Here is an 18,919-nt window from a genome sequence, read left to right on the forward strand (position 1 = left end):
GCTATAGCAGCATGTCACTCTATATTTCTGGTCTAAAGCCCCAGTTTGTATTGCAAGAACATTCTTTTCCAAATATATGGTAGCATATGCTGACAATGTTTAGAATTAAGTGTTTAGATCAGAGTTCTCTTTTGTCATCTGTGTCAAGACGGAAAAAAACAACAATAAAGCAAACAAACAAAATAAAATACCAAGGTTTTTTTGGTGGCAATCAATAATTGTGGGTTCATAAGCAGTGAGAGATACATTTGTATTTTTATTTGGTTTATGAAAATAGATTACAAGGTAAAGATATCTGACTAGTACAAGAAAATTATTCTCCTCAATGAGTCGATAGCACATTTTTTTTGTCATGAGAAAAGGATAAAGGGTTGATTAAAGTGACAACAAACACCTGCAAAAATCCAAATGGTAGAGAGATTAAAATGTGACGAATGTTTTGTAAGCGGCCTATTCATTTTACATGGCATACCAATTTACATTCTGTCATTACTTTAAAGAGCAGCTTTAGATAATGGCATTGTATCCAGACCACTGCATAAGTTCTACTCATGACTAACACAGATGAGCAGAGAGGTAAATTATCAGTTTATTGCACAAACTCTGAGTGTTAGAATTTAAATAACTAATTTACTCTTGATTGTCTTTATGAATTACCTTTTACTGTAATGAGGTTAAGCATCTGGGATGGCATAAAACTACCAGAACGGGAGGAAGGAGTGGCAAATCAAAGCAGCAAACAATTAACATGGCAGCAATTCCTGTGTAAATCTAAGCAAACAGTAATTCGACTACCATTAAAAGTCCAATCTTTTATATCTACTGCCAAGGGTGGGACATAACAAACTCACACATCTTTGTTTAATACCCAGTCCCAAAAAAATTAAGTTGTTTATGAAACTAATGTGTCTTAGCGTTTTGAAGAGGGTATGGTCATAATATTTCAAACAAATGAGAATGCAAGACTTACAAGTTTATAATGACATTTGTTGCAAGAAAGTAAAATTCCCAATGTCAGTTATTACCCTAATGTAAACTATGCTGTTGCAGAAGTATTCAGCAACTATCAAATCTTATCAACAAAAATCTAAATTCTTTTTACACGCTTGTCTGTCGAGGATTCTTATCAGGTAGTGAAAGGACAAAGGGAAAGAGTGAGCCCTTGGCTTTAGAGAGTACACTCAACTCCTCATCTGCAAAAGCAGGAGAGATCTCATCGGCCTCAAATTTCATGGTGAAGTGTCGGCTGAGACAGTAAATTACACCGTCCACTGCGATGCACTGGAAGGCCGGACAGTGCAGCAGTCGCATAGAGCTGCACTCATACCAAAGTCGTGCCACAGTATGGTAACGGTACACACTGACTCCCAGCAGTGGGTTAATATCAAATCGATAGAGAAATCTTCCCACAGAAACCATATCTATAGATTTATCTTTGCTACCTATGAGACTTGGCCTCCAGGTGTTGGTTTTGGGGTTGTAACGAAGTAGCATATATCTAAGAGTACCCCCAGAAACAAAGAGCTCTCCACTGCAGACAGTGACATGATGTGCAACAGCAAAGGTATCATTAGGAAGTGGAGCCACAAATGTCCATCTGTCCTGTCGTGGGTCATAGCGCTCCACAGAGGAGAGACACTCCCCTCCGATGGCATAGATGTAGCCTTCCAGTGCTGCCAGTTTGCAGCGGGGCCTGGCTACATTCATAGGACTGATCTCTTTCCAAATGGATGTCAAAGGATTGTAGCAAAACACTCTCTTTGATGGTGTCATTTCTCTGTCACTGCATTGACAACCTACTGCCACAAATAAGTAGTTATCCATTGTGCACATGGCGCAGGCTTTAGAGATGACCTCCTGTGGGATCAGGCAGAGAGAATGCCAGGCATCGTTGTAGTCATCATAATAGTACATTGCACTAGACACGCTCTTCTGTTCTGATATTGTGCTCTGCCCGGCTGTGTTTCTCAACCAGTCTTGAGGGTCCATATCTGCAACTATGACAAACCGTCTCCCTCTCATTCTGTGCTTCTGAATGTGTTCCCGCTCATCAGCCATTAACCGTCCATAAAGGTTAGGGTCCCGGAGAACCTGCAGGTAGTTGTCTGTCATGACTGCTAGCGCTGCCTGCTGAACAGACTTGTGGCCATTTTTCTTGGCTAGATAAAGTATCTCTAAACAGTTACCGAGATCCAGTTTACTTTTCAAAGTTTCCAGATCTGTGGCAGAGGAAATTTCCTGTGGAAAATACACGAATGAATAACCTGCGATGGTCTCTGGATCAATCTCCTGCTTCACATTATGTCCTTTGTCTGTTAAGCTTTGAAGAGATATAGTCTCATTGCCTGTTGAGGCTCCAGAGTGAATCCCTGGGGTTGAGTGTCTTGATACCTGAAAGGGGATGGAAGGTTCAGACAGTTCTGCTGCAGACAGATAGCTGTCCTTGCGTAGGAGCGCAGGCCTTTCAGGGTGCCTCAGGCTTCCCTGCAAGAAATCCTCCACCACAGTCCTTTGTGGACAAACCAGATCATGCATAATAATAGGACTTACAGATAAAGAAGATTCGATGAAACTGATGTCCTCTTTTCTATAGTCCTTATTTGACACAGAGTTCCTCTCATACTGGGAAAGCAACGTTTTTGAATCCGTAATTGAGTGAGAGGACGACTCAACATAATAATCATAAACTTTTCCATTCATAATATTGTCTCCGGATCCTTCCAGTACTAGTTTGGCATCTTCTACTTTGATCTCTGCCTTAGAGAGGAAACTGGAGTAGACCCCCTGGTGCTCCAAATCCTGCCTTAAGACTCTGCCCACACCTACACCACCCTCCAGCTTCAAAAAGCAAGGAGAGCGACGTCCAGTAATAGCTGTCATACCATCATCTGTTGGCTCATGGATCTTCAAAGCAGATCCAATTGGAATATTACTGGAGGAAACAGTTGGCTGATCTTGGTGAAGCATCTCCTTCTCCACGCATTTATTTTCATCATCATTTGATGAACTTAATACCTCCTTGCTCTTTTCAGTTCGGTACAAAGAAGATTTAAACAGTATTCCATCGTTGCTGTCAGATTTCAAATTATCAGTAGTTGAGTCCTGCTTGGCCTCATCGTCCTTGTCTTGAGAAAAACAATCCTGTTGTGTCCTCTTGTAGCCATGGCTTGCAGTAGTTTGTTTCCCTCTGTCGTCTTTGCCACAAGGTTTAGCTTTTCTCTCTTCTTTGGATCTGTAGAATTTGTAGGCCCAAGAAACCAGCAGTACTGCAGCCACCGAGAAAGAAAGTTTCAACAGCAGCTGCATGTCGAACTGGACTCCCAGAAGGTCTGCAATAGGCATAACTGAAAAAATAGGCTGGCTGTTTGACAGAACCTTTTCAATAGTTAGTTTCAAATGCCTTTGCTCACTGAGGCTGTCTGGTTTCCATTGTAAAAAAAACTGCTGTGATCCAATGACTACACCTCTTTGCCCAGAGGATCAAGTGTAAAATGATAGCTGTAGAGTAGCTATTTGCATCCCTTGTTTTGCAAAGGCGGGGCACTTCTGTGTACAACCTGCAGCGAGTCAGGTGCAGTTTCTGCATCAATCCAGAGAATATCCAAATACCAAGGGCCAATATTTGGTTTGCTGACTCACCCTTGTTTTTCTTAAAACATCCAAGTGCCAACTAAAAACTCTGACCATTAACACATTTTTTTTTGTTTTGTTTTGCATAACAGCAGTTCACATAAAACAGAGTGGCTTAGGTTATAACTTGGTTAAATAAAAAAACATCTAAATCATAATTATGAATAACACTCTAACTTCCTATCATGTTTAGAGCTGCAGGAGCACAGCTTAGTTTGAATAAGGGGTGGGGAGTTATGATAGGTGGTATTTAGCAAATGCTTAATAACCAGGATATATTTGTTTGCATAACTATGACAAAGAGCGAAGGTCTTTCCCTGTACATGCAAAGATGCTTAGATTACTGTCCCTGAATAAACAGATAAGGAAAGAAAGGTAGGCTGCAAGAAAGTTAAATGGCACTTGCCCTGTAATACAAAGACAGAGCTGTCAGATGGCCATGAGAATAGAATTTTTTTTTAAAGAATTTAAAGTAAAAGCTTGCAGTGCAATTAATTTCCATTGGATGCATGCACGTATTTCTGTCATACGTGAAACCTTTCACTTGCCAGCGTGAGGCTGTCATCTGTGTGGCTGATAACATACTGGAGCAAGCCCACAATCAGCAACAACAGTGTTTATTTTACCATCCCTCTGTGGAGCATTAGAACGATACGTTACAAGGGACTCGTTCAGAGGGTGTGTCAGGTGTCCTGTCAGCTGAGTGTGCTATGGTCATCTGATAGCCAGGCCTTGGACAAAAAAAAAAGAAAAAAAAAGAAAAGAAAAAGAAACCGGAATTTGCAAGCATGGTTGACTTCTGAATAATTCACAAATAAACCATGAAGGCAGCTTCTTATCCTCTCTATTGCCTCCAGCAAAAAAACAAGAGTGTCATTGCCATCTATATGTTTTTTTTGTGTTGAGACACTTGCACTTGTTATTTGCACCATCTGTTTGGGTTTTTTAGTGCATGACAGTATAGCACAATATGCATTTTAATTGGTTCTTCCAGCTTTTTTCTGCAATTACTACACAGGTCTGCATGGCTTGGAAAAGGTATGGTGGTCCAGTTAACTATTGAGCTAAGTGTTGCTTTGCATTGGCTTTACTGAAAAAAAAACTACTTTAAGAAAAACAAATTTTAACAAAATGCTGTGCTTCAAAGTTTCCAGTTTCCACCTGTTCCTGATGACACCAGTAACCAGTGGATATGTAATAAAATGTGTTTTTGTTCGTACATTCTATTCATGTACAACATTTTAAATTGTCTTGTCACTGAAATGTCCTATACAAATAATCTTGACTTGCCTTGCTTAAAATAGAACATTCTTCTTTCTAGTTGGCAGAAAAGATAATAAAGTCATATATTTAAAAATGTCACATTTATTGCCTGTTCGGTCTAAGTTTATGTAGACCATAGATAACCGCAAAATTTCAAACATACTGAAAGAATTGTGGACAACCACAGTACAACCCTCAAATGTGCAGCCACAGACAGTTAGGATGCGTTTCCGCTGGCGAGAAGATCAAGTCAGGTCAAGACAATTTGCATATTCTAATGCATTCAGAAATTGAGCCGTTCCCCCTCCTTCAATGTGAAGTGAGTGATAAATGCAAAGGAAAAGGCAGAAAATTGCATACTGAACAAAATTACAATGCAATAATAGTTCACAGTGGATGGACCAGGATTTGTGTCCCTTCATTTCTTCTCCAATAAAAAAAACAAGAACATTAATCAAAGCTCTTAAAACTGCTTGTTTTGTGCGTTGTTGCTATGCAGCAATGATGTTCAGAAAGCAGCTACATGCAACTTAAAGGGGACATATCATGAAAATCCACTTTTTAGCCCTTAAATACATTTTGCTCTGTCTTTGGGAATGCAGAAAAGTCTAATATAGTCTCTCCAGGCGCTGCGTAGATATCTTCATATTCCGTTTGGGTCGTATTTTTCAAGCCATTCAGTTTTCTCTATTCACTCATATGTGTTTTTCATATGTGCTGTGTCGCTGCTAACCAAGGTTATGGGCTTCCTGCTAACCAAATTTGTTTGTCCATAATTTAAATTTTTCCCTGAAATTTTCTGATGGTACCAATGCCTACAAGTAGATTAGTCAAAATGTTAATGGGCTAAATTAATGGGGAATTCAGACCAGACCATTGCAGTTCCACTGTATATAGATCACAACTGAATGATATAAACTTGAAAATAAAGAACTAAAAAATAAAGCATGATATGTCCCCTTTAAATAGTGTCACAAACAAAGAGGATCCTGGAGCTGTACTCCAACTTCAGCTAAGTTTTAAAAATGTATCTCATTGCCTCTCACTTGGTCTAAGCTTCAACTCCCTACATCCTTATGACAACTAAAATATGCAATTAATTTGATACCCAACAACATGGTATTACTCAGTTTTAGATGATTCACTAAGCAATTCCAAAAAAGACTATTAACTGCAAAGAGTTAAGAAAAAATATGAGAATGTTATACAGTAAACAGTTTTGAAAACAAGGGAAATAATTTTCATTGCACTTTTCTACGTAAGCAAGAAATAATACAGCTGTATTTTCTTGCCCTAATTATGTGGGGTTATTTAAAACAGGTCAAAAAGAATTCCTATAATCATATAAGAATATGCAACGCAACATATGTGTATCAGAGTCATGTAAAACACTTACACTCGGTTGTAAGTAAAGTCAAGGCTTGTGAGTTTTATCATCTCTCCATTTTAATACAGGTGAAATGAAACAAATGCAACAACCCTGTTTACACAAGCTGCCCCTTCTGAGATCCTCCCTGGAATGGCGGCTAAAATGATCCTACTCGAACTGGTAATGTCTGGGGAAGAGTTACGCATTGTACACAATGTAGGTCACAAGTAAATAGCTGGGTTACAGGCTAGTGACAAAGAGCTGCAGTGCTGTCAGTTGCAACACATGAAAAGGAGAAAGAATCTTCAAACGTCACATGCACCACAACCCCAAAACAGCAGACATATGGGTTTCTTTTTGTTGTTTTTTTACTCTGTCCTTGGAGAACAGCCAAATTCATATAAAAAAGCCTAAGTGACAAACAGAAAGGATGTTCTCTCCTTCCTCTCGATCAGGAATTATATCTGGAAGTTGGGTGAAGTACAAATAAAGGTGGAGAATCATAAACTCCAACAATCCCAGCACCCATATCTCACCATGACCCATATAGCTTCTTTAATTATTTTTCAGTATTTACAATGTAGTACACAAAATACACTCAAAAAAGAGATTTCTCCTGTTTTCTCAATGCATTTAAATCTTCTTGTACATTCCAAGCCATTAGAAAGAAAAGTATATATATATATATATATATATATATATATATATATATATATATATATATATATATATATATATATATATATATATATATATAAACGCACACAAATAAAATGACAGTTCCCTCGGAGCATCTGGAGGTCTGTTTTCCCACCATTTATCAGCTTGTTACTAATCTGGTCCATTCCAGGACATGTAACAGATGGGATTGGTTGATAGGATAGCGCTGTCAAAGCCAGTTCCATTTGTCCACATTTCACTAAATACCAATAATATTGTGACTCACCAAAATAAAATCCAAATGCTTTTTTTCCTCTTGCTGTTTTATATCATCTGATTTTATTTTATCGACTCGGGACAAGAAACAAAAAAAGGTAATAGGATGGAACTATATAGGAGGTGGTAACTGTTAAGTTCATCACGTTGTTCTTTTTATATTATCTTGAATATAATTTTGTTAAAAAAACAAACAAACAAGTGAAGCACCATCACATGGTGGCGCTATTTCTTGTTTGACGGATGAAAAGAGGGTCTGTTGATGACTGGAGTAGGCTTGCAGGACTGTGGAAGGTGTTTGAACTGTATGTGTGTTGTTCGTGAGCATGTTCAGCTGTTGTGTGTTGTGTGGGCAAAATGTGTGTTTGTATGTGAGAGGGAGAGTGTCTCGAAGAAGCAGTTTCACGTCAGTCCCACTGTAACTGTGAGAAGCACTGCGAGCCACGTCAGTCCACGCTTTTCTGTGCGAGTGGCTTCATCTGTAAAAAAAAAAAAAAAAAGGACAAGTAAAAGAAATTAGACATTGATTTCTTCTTGATTTTTTTGTATCAGGTCATGTTTACAACGTTCAAATGCAATTAGATTAGTTTAGTGTGAAAAAAGCACCATGGGAGTTTCCAGCCAAGCTACCATTCAGGACTGGGCTCTGTGTCTCAGAGATGTTGTGGTGTGAAATGTGCATTTCAATTCCAGAATAAAGGCAAAAGATTTTGTATAGATTGTGACTGAAGCTGGTGAGAGTGTCATAATAAACAGAGAACCATGTGTAGACAGACGCTAAAAGGCCAAAAGAAACATAAAAAGTCAGATTAAAGTTTCCAAAAGCACTCAGAGATAAAGACTTGTTTTTTGCAGACATGTCCTTTGGTCTGATTAAACTGCAGTGAAAGTGTTTGGCCAATAATGACTATTCTTACACCATGGCAACTGTGAGGTGCGGGAGTGGCAGCATCATGTTATGTTAGGGTTTCACTACAAAGGCACTGGTGCACTTCACAAAATAGACGCAATGACTAAATATTGAAGCAACATATCAAGACATCAGCAAGGACCTTAAAACTAGAGCAAAAATGTGTCTTCCAGATGGACAAGAACCATAAAGGCCAAAGCACACCGGATCCAGTTTAGCATCAAAGAAAATTGGTTGTATGATATGAGTTGCAATTAGAATGCAGTAAAGTGAAAGAGGCCGCGCAGACCACTTGCGATTCCCCACAACTACATATCCGAATTGACAAATCCATCAATATAACGTGAAAGTCCTGAGTCAGACAGGGAGCGTGACCGGGTAGCAAAGTAAAATATTCAACTTGCAACAGAAACTGTATACGACTAGGTCTACAAACATAAAAAAAAAAAACGTAACAAGTTAAACTGCAATCTTTTTTGAGCTTGTTCGGGCAGCAACTGCAGCTTTGTGATTACTGCCACACCGGCTGGCGTTTTTGCTGCCGAGACTCCCGGCATATACTCTTATGTGAATCCTCGATATTGCGACTCCACACACAGGCGAATACACACACATGCTCTGAAGGTCTCTAGAGGGAACCTCTATAGATCTACCTTCAGAGCATGTGTGTTTTGAAAAAATTGTCCTCGAGCGTCAAATCAAATTAGTTAGAAAGTGTCTAAAGGACAGAAAGGACTAAAGTAAGAATTCAGGAATGGTCATGGCAAAACTCAAATCTCAATCCCATAGATCAAATATCTGCCAGAAAGAGTGTGTATATATGTGTGTATATAAATAAAAGAATGTTTTTGTATGAGGAGCTATACAATTCGAAAACTTTCCATCATCCGTCTTCTGTTTAATTAGCATAAGCTTTGAAAAACTGTTGATTTCTGCTAATCTAAGAGAGAATTATGTAAATGTTTAAATCAATAATGATATAATCTGCCAGATTCTTCAAGAAACACATCAGAAGCCAGACTACCTCAGCACTTCATTTAGTTTAAGTCCATTAATTGAGTGCAGTAGGTTATACAGCAGCAAAGTCATACCTTTTTAAAAGCACTGAATGTACTTTACATTTCAAAATAAAGGCACATGCAATCTTTACAAAAACATTTGCATTTCCTCTTTAAATTCCTGCCATCGACACAGCCCAATTTACAAGCGTTTACTTGAACAATTTTAAAAAATCTTTTAGAGTTCCATCCATCCATTTTCCGTCATGCTTGTCCCTTGTGGGGTCGCGAGGGGTGCTGGTGCCTATCTCCACCATTCTTTTAGAATTTTTAGGATTTTTTTTTTTTACTTGCACAATGAAAATAATTTCAATCTGAGGTCAGGATAGACAACAGCTGACATAAAATGTTGTTAACATAATATTTATAGAACACTATCAGATTACAAATAGATAACTGCTTTGTAAAAATATATAAATAACGTGTATATATATATATATATATATATATATATATATATATATATATATATATATATATATATTAAGCTGGTCTTCAATGTGTGCTGTAAACATTGGATTGCTGTTGAACATCTTGTCTGAAAATCTTAGAAATGAAAATACCTCAAATGGATTAAAGAGCACTAGGAACACCTTTGTTGGAAGAACTTGCTCTCTCTAGAACACTCTCTTTAAACTGACCCTGATTGTGATTGAGGATTGTATTGTGAGTGGACATGATAACCAAGACTTGTTTGTCCTTTGCTGCCCAATTTCAGCACAAAAAAATAATAATCAGAAACTTACTGTAAAAATTTGAAATCACAGAAAGCATTGCCAGTATAAAACCCCAATAAATATGGTTAGTATGGAGGCTTTGATGCCTTAGGAGAGAGAACCAGAGACACACTGAGAACCATTGAAGGTATTGTTCAGATTTTTTGAAGCAACGTCCTGCCAGGTTCTTTTATGTTGTGATGTTGTGGAAAAGTTAATAAATCAGAAAAGTGGAAGGGGTAAAAACTAGTCAAATGGGAACTTGTGTTTTTAGCAGATTATAGCAGTTAAAAAAACTCAAACCGAAAATGTTCAAATGTATGGGAAGCAGTGCTATTTGTGAACATTAAACAAAAACACTTTCACAAGAGACTTGTTAAGTTCCTTGCTGTCTTCTCAGATGAACTCAGGTGTCGTAGTTGTTTAAAGATTTACCTGGTACACTTACAATTGGCTTATTAGGCAGAATGATACAGCCATCAGCCTCCATTATTGTAACTTTAGACTAGTTACTCTGAATCTTAACATGGTTTGTTGTAAAAATGAAAAAGGGTGACATATATCTGCAAACATATATTTGTTTCCAATGCAATTAAGCATTTTTTGTTTAAGTCATTTAAATTTGCAGTCCCAGATAAACAGAGGGTTGGTGTGCCATCTGTCTTTTTTTTTCTTATTTGTTGTCCGTGAAACATGTCATGCTGTCAAGCAAACTCTGCAGTAAATGATTTTTGTCCAAAAAATATCCGTATGTATTTTGACTGTTACGGTTACAGAAAAGCGCTGCTGCATTATGGGTAATTCTGCCGCCGATGGTGATTTATGGTAAAGTCCCGCCTCCTGCGCTGTGATTGTTCCGTAAATTGGTCTTACTGCCCAGGCTAAGTGTTTACATCCGTCGCTGCCATTGTTTTTAATGAGTTAAAAACAAACCTATTCACGTGTGATTTTAATTGCATTTCTAATTTAATGGAAACACCGCATTTGCAAAATTGTGTTTTTTTGACAGTAGCAGAATATCCACAAGCTTTGCACTCATGAGCTACTGATAGTAACTTCACAAAGCCTCACTTCATCAGTGTTCAATTATGCTCAAATAAACTACAAATATAGTGTTTACATAATTATACAACTTTTCAAATTTAAGTAATATAGCATTGTCAGGATACTTTAAAAATTTTCCAAAAGACTGTCTCAATAATGTCAAATACCGCTGCATACACCAAAGATCAAGTTACATATTATTTCCACACAGAATGTCTAAGATGGTTTTTACTTGTTCTTCTGAATGAGGGCTATTTTATTCACAATACTGTTACGCAAACCATACACATTACCAAACTGCTATGCTTTCTTTTGAGTTTATGCACCCCACTAGGACATCTGGGGAATCACATTGATAAATAGTTTTCATTGCATTACATGCACTACATTTATATTAGTTGTGTTCTGTAAGGGACAGCAATACAATACCTTTTTTTTTAGCACAAAACACTCCTATAAACAGTGTTTAGGTTTTTTTTTTAAGTGGTTGCACATAATAGTTGTGATAGCATTGAACTTAATGTTTTTGAACTTAACTTTATGTATTGTGTTCTAATGTGGGAAAAAAAAACCCGAAGGTGTGTCTTGTTGATTTAGGTTTGAATGGGTGGTAAAATACTTCTCGCTCCGTAAAGGATATCCTGCTTTGAAATTAAAGTTACTGCAGGAGAGAGTGATTGTAGGTGTGTCTTTGCTGACATAAACTGTTCATTCGGCACACTGCAAAAAGAGAACTAAAAGTAAGTAAAAGTTTCTTGAAATTGGTGTATTTGCCCTTGATTTGTGCAGGTAAATAAGACAATCTGCCATTGGAATAAGATTTTTGCACATAAAATAGGAACAACTCTTCTCCATCATCTTATTTCAAGTGCAGGATATCTAATTATCTTATTTTAGGGGTAAAAATACTCATTCCATTGGCAGATAAGCTTATCTACCTGCTCAAATCAAGGACAAATACACTAATTTCAAGAACATTTTACTTACTTTTAGCTCCATTTTTGCAGTGCAGGGCTCTGGTTAAAGAATATTCAGTCACACTGAAGAGCTGATGATGTAAGGGTGTGCCTGCACTGTATATGTTACCTGTTAGACCTGTTATTGAATACAGCTTTGTATGTATGAGCAATGTGTCTGTTAAAATATGTTCTCATAAGTTTAGGCACAAAAAGTTGGATCATCTTTGCAATTATGATCGAGGGAAAAAAGAAAAAAAAACTAGGTTTGAGCGTCAGAGGGCAATCTTTTTTTTAATTCAAGTCATGAAACATTCAACAACAACTGGATCGCCGTAACAAGCACATTCTCTCATTAGGTAATGGGCTCATTCAAGCATGGGATCATCATCTGAGGTGCCCTTCCAGACTACGGTCGTGGAGGGAAGTCACCCATCCATTTGTTTTTCCTTGTATTTTTGGCCCAGATCTTAGTGCATTTCTGCCAAATTGATTTTTCTGAGACCAGTGGGACGGATGTCTGCAGGAAGATGTTGAGCGATTGCTTTATGTGCATGACCTAAAATGCTAACAGCAATGTTTTTCTCTTCTCTATGTTAAATAAAAACAATCCAGGGGAAGCTTATTATTTCTAACAGCAGCAAGGACCTGTACACTTGTAACCCCAGCACTCTGTTTCGTTTTCCTAAAGTATTCCAAAACAGGATTTGAATTTGAATTTTGCATACCACTGCTCTAAATGCAGATCACACAATGACAGCCTCGTGTGCTTTGCGATGTGGCATATTTTTTGGCTCAGTAAAGGCTGCCTTTTTTGCCTGAAGAGTTTATTAAAAAATATATTTTGGTGGTTACACAAATGTATTTTTTAATAACTACACAACTATAGCAGAGTACACTACCCATAAAGGCCTGGCAGCCTTAAACACTTGACACTCCAGACAACAGGGCTGATGGAGTAATATTTAACAGGTCTTCAGTTTCTCTCATCTGATATGTCAATTAATTGCCAGTCAGCGCGATAAGCTTCATCAGAGAGTGAAATACTGACAATGATTAACAAATACAGTCCTCAATACAAATAGCTGGTAAATGTTTGATATAGCCAGGAGCAAATCCTTTTTAATGGTTCTTACCATCAACCTGACCGAGATTTGGATATTCAGCTCATGCATTTGTACAGTAACCTCTGGGCATTATGTTGTACATCAATGTGACTTACATGCAAGACACCTATGTATGCCCATTCTGACCTAATTCTGTCCTTGCTCTGACACACCTTTTTCCTTTGCTTTCCATGGCATTTGCATTTTGGGATTTGCATATCGGAGAGATGGCTTGCGAAGCCAGAGCAAAATAAAGATGAACTTTGAACAACAAAGTTAGTATAAAATGCTCAAAAGATAAACAAGGTGATGTTTCTGAACTTGGAAATAGGGTGAGTAATAAGCTCCTGTTCTCCATACTGTTCTCAGACTACAGCAGATCAGCCCAAAGACAGCCCTGATTACCATCTGCCTGGCGACGCTGTTCCTGCTGCCGACGGGGACAAAGTTGGGCATTACACGCATGCACTGGAGCTTATACTGACATAATTATGGCACAAAATTAATTCTTCGGTCCATTAATAGCTTATTACATCAATAACTAAAGAAATAGCACAGAGCAAAAATTGTTAAATATTGAATTTAATTTTTGTTGTTGCTTGTAAATTGCTGCAAGTTATTAATTCTATTTATCACAGAATGCTAAACGAAACAAAAAAAAAATCAATAATAAGCAACTGCTTTTTCATTTGGATTCACACAAACAGGCTGGCCGTTTTGGCATAAACAGATGCTCTATGATCATTATGAAGCCTTTTTTCATGAACAGAAGACAAGGTGGTCATTAGCCGTTGTACTTTTAGTTGTGAAACAAATGTTTGAAAACAATTTGGTATTATAATTTTTTTTCACAACCTTCGTATGTCATTTGCTCTTGATTTGCGTCTAGCGGTTTGGTAAGATTAAAACTATTATATATGCTTGGCCATTTTTTTTTTTTAGAAAAGTGGATATATGTCTACAGCGCATCACATTATTAACTGATAATTTGGAAGGCATGTGTTTCATTAAAATTAGATGGAGTGTTAACAATAAATTCCATTTTGTTCTGCACTGTGACAAAAGATCTGTGCGAAATATTATCACATTGAACGTTTTAAATATTTTTCACAGAACATCATGAAGCCAAGTTAGTGCTCTAAACCAATCTTATAGCAGTTTTACAATAAAATAGTTTTAGACTATAACAAGCCTGTTGCTTGAAATATTATGTATGCCAAAGAATGGGTCTATCGCTGTTCCTCTTGTCAGTAGCAGCATGTTTACGCTCATTACAGTCGCATTACATAAACTCGCCACGTATTCTAATTACTGACCTCATGGGCAAAGTGCTATTTCCCCCAAAAGAAGAAAGGAATTGAATTTGATATTCCTACAGACTGTAGTGGCTTACAATCCATGGCATGCTTAATAGTCTGAGAAAATTTGGCGAGATTGTCTTTTTGGGCGAGACTACAACAATGTGAGCCAGCTCCTTGCAGCGAAACTGAGCGTGACCTACCAGCCACCAAGCTTGCATGTAAAAGGGAGCCATTGCGATTCATTTCAGCATTTCAAATTTGACATTTTAGTTGTTAAAAAAAAATAATTATACATTTCAGCCTCTAATTAGCTTTGTAACCATTTTTGAAAATGTGCATGTCCACCTTGGTGTCCAGCTTTCACAATGGATGAGGGGGCCCTGAATCTGTAGGTGCCAAGCGTGTGTTGAACACACGGTCATTTAACAAACAAATGAATGTAGATTACATTTCTGACTGAAGACCAAAATCTAGCTATGAGTGGGTTTTACAGTATTGCAGGGATGTGAGTGGAAATGAGCTTTACTAATCTAGATGAGCCATTAAAGAGTCTTTTGTTAAAGTTCACTCAGTTTTTCTTACCACTGTATCAGAGCTCTGATTGCTATCTCTATAGGGTCACACTCTAATTTCCGTCGCGGTGAGTTGCGAAGCACTTCATGCTTCAGAGGCCCATCAGTTAAGGCTGAAAACTCTGGTTACTTATCTGAAGCTGAATGTTTTTTCAAACTAAAGCATGATGTACACTCCTCTTAGGGTCTGAGTGAGTAAAAAAATCTGCATCAAATCAGAGACTGAGCAAGCAGGAGAGGTAGAAAAAAAAACACTGATGGAAGGGAATATAGAAAGAAAAAAACAGTAAGGCGCTGACAATAGGGAACAATTGTAGAATGGCAGTGGAAGAACAAAAGTGAGCAGGTTTTAGAGTGGAAAAGGGAAGACAAAAAGATTGCAGTGTGAGACGGAGAGGGAGTGACAGCGAAATTAGAGAGATGGAGAGGCTGTTGTCACATCTCTGTGGCTTCTCCTCACAATCCCTCACTTTACATATGATAATCCCCTCCAACTGCACATTAGAAACACCAATAATCTTGTGCTTTTTCAACAGTGACATGCATGGTTAGTCACTGAAAGGGCCTTTTGGCCACTTGTGAACACCATCAAACCATAATCCAGTCCAAATTGCTCACAAGCAGTTTATACATGGCAAAGCATTTCATAAATTGCACTTATACTGTACTCCAAACATGTACACATGCACATGCTCAAATCTGTCATTGTAAGGACTGACATACTTACTGTTCGGATTTTGAGTGTTTTTCATCATGCTTGGATTTTCTGTTGAAAAAAAGAAAAAGAAATGAAACAATCAAACTCTGTAGTTGCTATAGAAATGATGAGAACTTCAGTAAAATGAAGAATGGCATTATTATTAGAAAGTGTAGGTATAAAAGGAAGCGGAAAAAAGACAGAGCTTGGTTTTCTATAATGGAGCTAAATTTGAAAGTTATAGAAGTACACAATAAATGACACATCAGCGATTAAGAAGACAGAGGCCAGTTAATGGACCTGGGAACACAGAACAGAACAACCAGAACACTTTTTAAGGAGCAGCGAGAACAGTTAAAACAGCTAAGGGCCACCAGGTATGGGAAAGAGATTTGGAGCCTCTACATTTAATAGACTGCAACAACGTCTAACCGGCACAAAACACTCTGACAATGTGTTTTCAATGTTCTCACAGGGATAAAGTAATTGCAAAAGAGGCAGCAGGAGGGTTTGCCGAGTATTAGTAACCACTCTTTAATTCCACTCTCTGAGCTATTTTTGGATGTTTAACTTAGCATGTAAGTAGATGGAAGGTACATGCAAAGCACAATGTGAAACTACTCTGGTCTCACTGGAGCCACATTAACGCAACAGCCCTTTAGAGAAACCTGGTGAAATGAACGTGTCCACTCTCAGTAGTGCATCCATGAGCTCACCTTGCCCTGCAAATTTGCTTAACTATACATATGTGTGGGCTTCTGAGTACAGTTTGTGTTAGCCTGTTTGTTTGTCGCTGCCGGACTGTATTTGTTCCGATTCCTTTTATAGTTATCTAAGATCATGTTATCTATCATAGTGGCCAAAGATGTACATTATTGTTGTGTCTCACAGATGTACTATTTGCTCAGGCAAGTCAAGTAGAGATGAGAAAGAGTGAACTGTGAACTGGACGATAGCCTTATAAAAAAAAAACAATCCACGACTTGATGTGCTGTCTCCATGTTCACCATCGCAAACACTTTATCCTGGCTCGTTTGCACCCTCTTTTGGTGACATAAACATGTCTGCATTCACAACGTCACATTATAGTAAGATGTAACAGAGGAAGTAAACCCTGCAGTTTCCTTAGACTGAAAACTAACAATCTGTTTGTAACATTCAACCATTATATTTCTTCTATTTTTTTAACACAATACCTTCAAATTGAATGTTTTCTTTGGACCCTCCATGGTTCTTGTACACTGAACAGTTTCTGAAAACCCCATCAACATGGAAGGATGCTCCCAGCGTCATTAAAACTAACGCTTTCAGTGTCCGCAACATCGGTGAGTGCATCAAAGGTGTAATCCATGCAGTATTTGTTTTTATGTTTTCTGTTTCTTTTCTGAAACCCCGCTCTTCATTTTTTTTCTTTTAACAACTGATTCATGTGTACTTTCTCACCAGTACTGACTGACCCACAGCAAAGGTCCCTAGTCTCCCTTGGTCTTTTGAGTTCTTCGGACACATTTCTGGTTGGAAAATCTGAGATAACTTTGGTTTCACAAGAGTTAAACTTCTCTTCTCTTTTCTCTTTTCAAAACAACTCAGCTGGCGTTTTCTTGGTTGTCGTATCTGGCATGTTTCTGTTGCTGAAAAAGACATTTGAAATACAGTATTGCAAGGGCATGCCCCCAACTGCTTTGCCGGAGACTTGTTGATGTTTTGGATAAGTCGTTCTGCTAAGCAGTTTGAAGCAGGCTGACAAGCTGTTGTTTCGATGCGCTTTACAGTATTAAAATTTAGGAATGACTCAAATTCACCTAACGTGAATTTTGGTCCATTGTCTGTCATCATCTTTTCTGGCAGTCCATGTGATGCAAAAAACACTTCAGTGGTGTTGCTGCATCAATTGCATTAACAAGCAAACTGTCTAAAGGTGCGTTTGCACCAAACGCAAACAAGAAAAATGGAGCAAGTGGTTTGCCTTTTATCCCTGTGTAAAGGCATGTTCAGGAGCAAATTTATGGTCTGTTATTTGAACAAGGTATTTCAAGCAATGCGAACGGTATGAAATGGGCAGAACTAAACAAAACTGCGAACAGCCGGTAGATGTGCGAATAGAGCAGAGCAAACTGCGAATAAAGCACAAATTTGCGTCGTGTTAAGGGTGCTCTTCGTCCATTTACTCAAGCAAAAAAAAAACAATTTATGTGTTCAATATTTAGAAAGTACAATTAACCTATATTTGTATTGAACAATGACATATTTACTGACCAATGACGTCTGTAGTTCGTGTCCCGGAGGGACCCTTAGGTTCCGCTCCTTTCACCTTTTCCAAGTTTCTCAAGTGGTTTTTGATGTCACATGCTGTATTCAGTATGTCATCTAAATAGCAGTTAATTTTGTCTAAACCTTGAAGAATTTGGTCCATCAACTTCTGAAACATGGCAAGTGCACTTGCAACTCCATAGAGAGTCAGATTACTTGAAACAAACCCTTGTGTGTGTTAATAGTCAGGCACTTAGCAATTTAGCATTGTCATCTAGCTCCATTTACTGATATACCTGTGATAGGTCTAACTTTGTGAATTTCACAGCTCCAGCTAGTCTTGTAGACAGATCCTGCGGTTTTAGAATGACACTGATCCAAGTGTTGATTCACACTTTATAGTCTCCACAGATCCTAACTGTTTGATTCACTTAGGAATGTTTACCATAGGTGCCGCCCGTTCACTGTAATTAAAAGGAGTTACAACCCCATCTGCTTCCATATGGCTTAACTGAGCTTTAATACCCTCATGAAGGTCATAAGGAACAGGACAGGGTTTGCAAAACTTGAGTACAGCCCTTGATATGAGATGTAGTTTTGTTTTAAAAACAGTCCCCTTTCCTAAGCTAGACTCAAATACCTCGGGGTATCTGTTACATTACTCACCTACACATTGAATTGTCACACTTTACAAAGGACCATTCCAGCTTCAGGTGTTAAATCCAGTCTCTTCCTAGTATTTCTGAACCATTGCCTTCTACTATCCAGAGGTTAGGTGTGCAATTAGTGCCTTAGCATCTCACGGTCACAGTAAGTTTAACTCTTAGTGCCTGTTAAAGGTATACTATGCAACCGGGGTTGATTTTCCAGCGAGGCTCCCCCCAGAGGGCGAAAGTAAAAGTGCACTGTCGTAAAGATGCTCAGCTGTTCTGGTTTCTCCATCAAGCCAGGCGCGGTTGTTTTGAGCTTAGCAGACAGGCGAACGCAACGAAAAGTGGAAAAAACGGCAGTACAAACAATGACTAACACAGTGAAGGTTTGAACATCAAGCTTCCCGCAGCGCTATCTTGGCGAGGCGGCGGCCGCTGCCGCCGCCGCCGCCGCCTCGCCA

The 18,919-nt window shown here is 38.3% G+C and overlaps 2 protein-coding genes across 2 annotated transcripts in view; both read right to left on the minus strand.

Annotated features, from left to right (window-relative positions):
- Window positions 1-238: 238 nt before the first annotated feature.
- Window positions 239-3,342, minus strand: klhdc7a (kelch domain containing 7A). The gene has a single exon (XM_012881744.3). The coding sequence runs from the start codon at window positions 3,340-3,342 to the stop codon at window positions 1,099-1,101; it is 2,244 nt and encodes a 747-aa protein (XP_012737198.2). The 3' UTR covers window positions 239-1,098.
- Window positions 3,343-5,685: 2,343 nt separating this feature from the next.
- Window positions 5,686-18,919, minus strand: part of igsf21a (immunoglobin superfamily, member 21a) — a gene marked incomplete in the record, with an annotated part of 185,891 nt that continues 172,657 nt past the window's right edge. The window contains 2 exon segments of the mRNA XM_036151534.1: window positions 5,686-7,677; window positions 15,589-15,627. Of these exon segments, the coding sequence (XP_036007427.1) occupies window positions 7,601-7,677; window positions 15,589-15,627 (116 nt within the window).

Source organism: Fundulus heteroclitus, chromosome 20, assembly GCF_011125445.2.
Source record: "Fundulus heteroclitus isolate FHET01 chromosome 20, MU-UCD_Fhet_4.1, whole genome shotgun sequence".
In the NCBI taxonomy this organism is placed as follows: domain Eukaryota; kingdom Metazoa; phylum Chordata; class Actinopteri; order Cyprinodontiformes; family Fundulidae; genus Fundulus; species Fundulus heteroclitus.

Excerpts from the sequence above, each read along its gene's own strand:
- klhdc7a (XM_012881744.3), bottom strand. The coding sequence starts at position 3,342 with ATGCCTATTGCAGACCTTCTGGGAGTCCAGTTCGACATGCAGCTGCTG.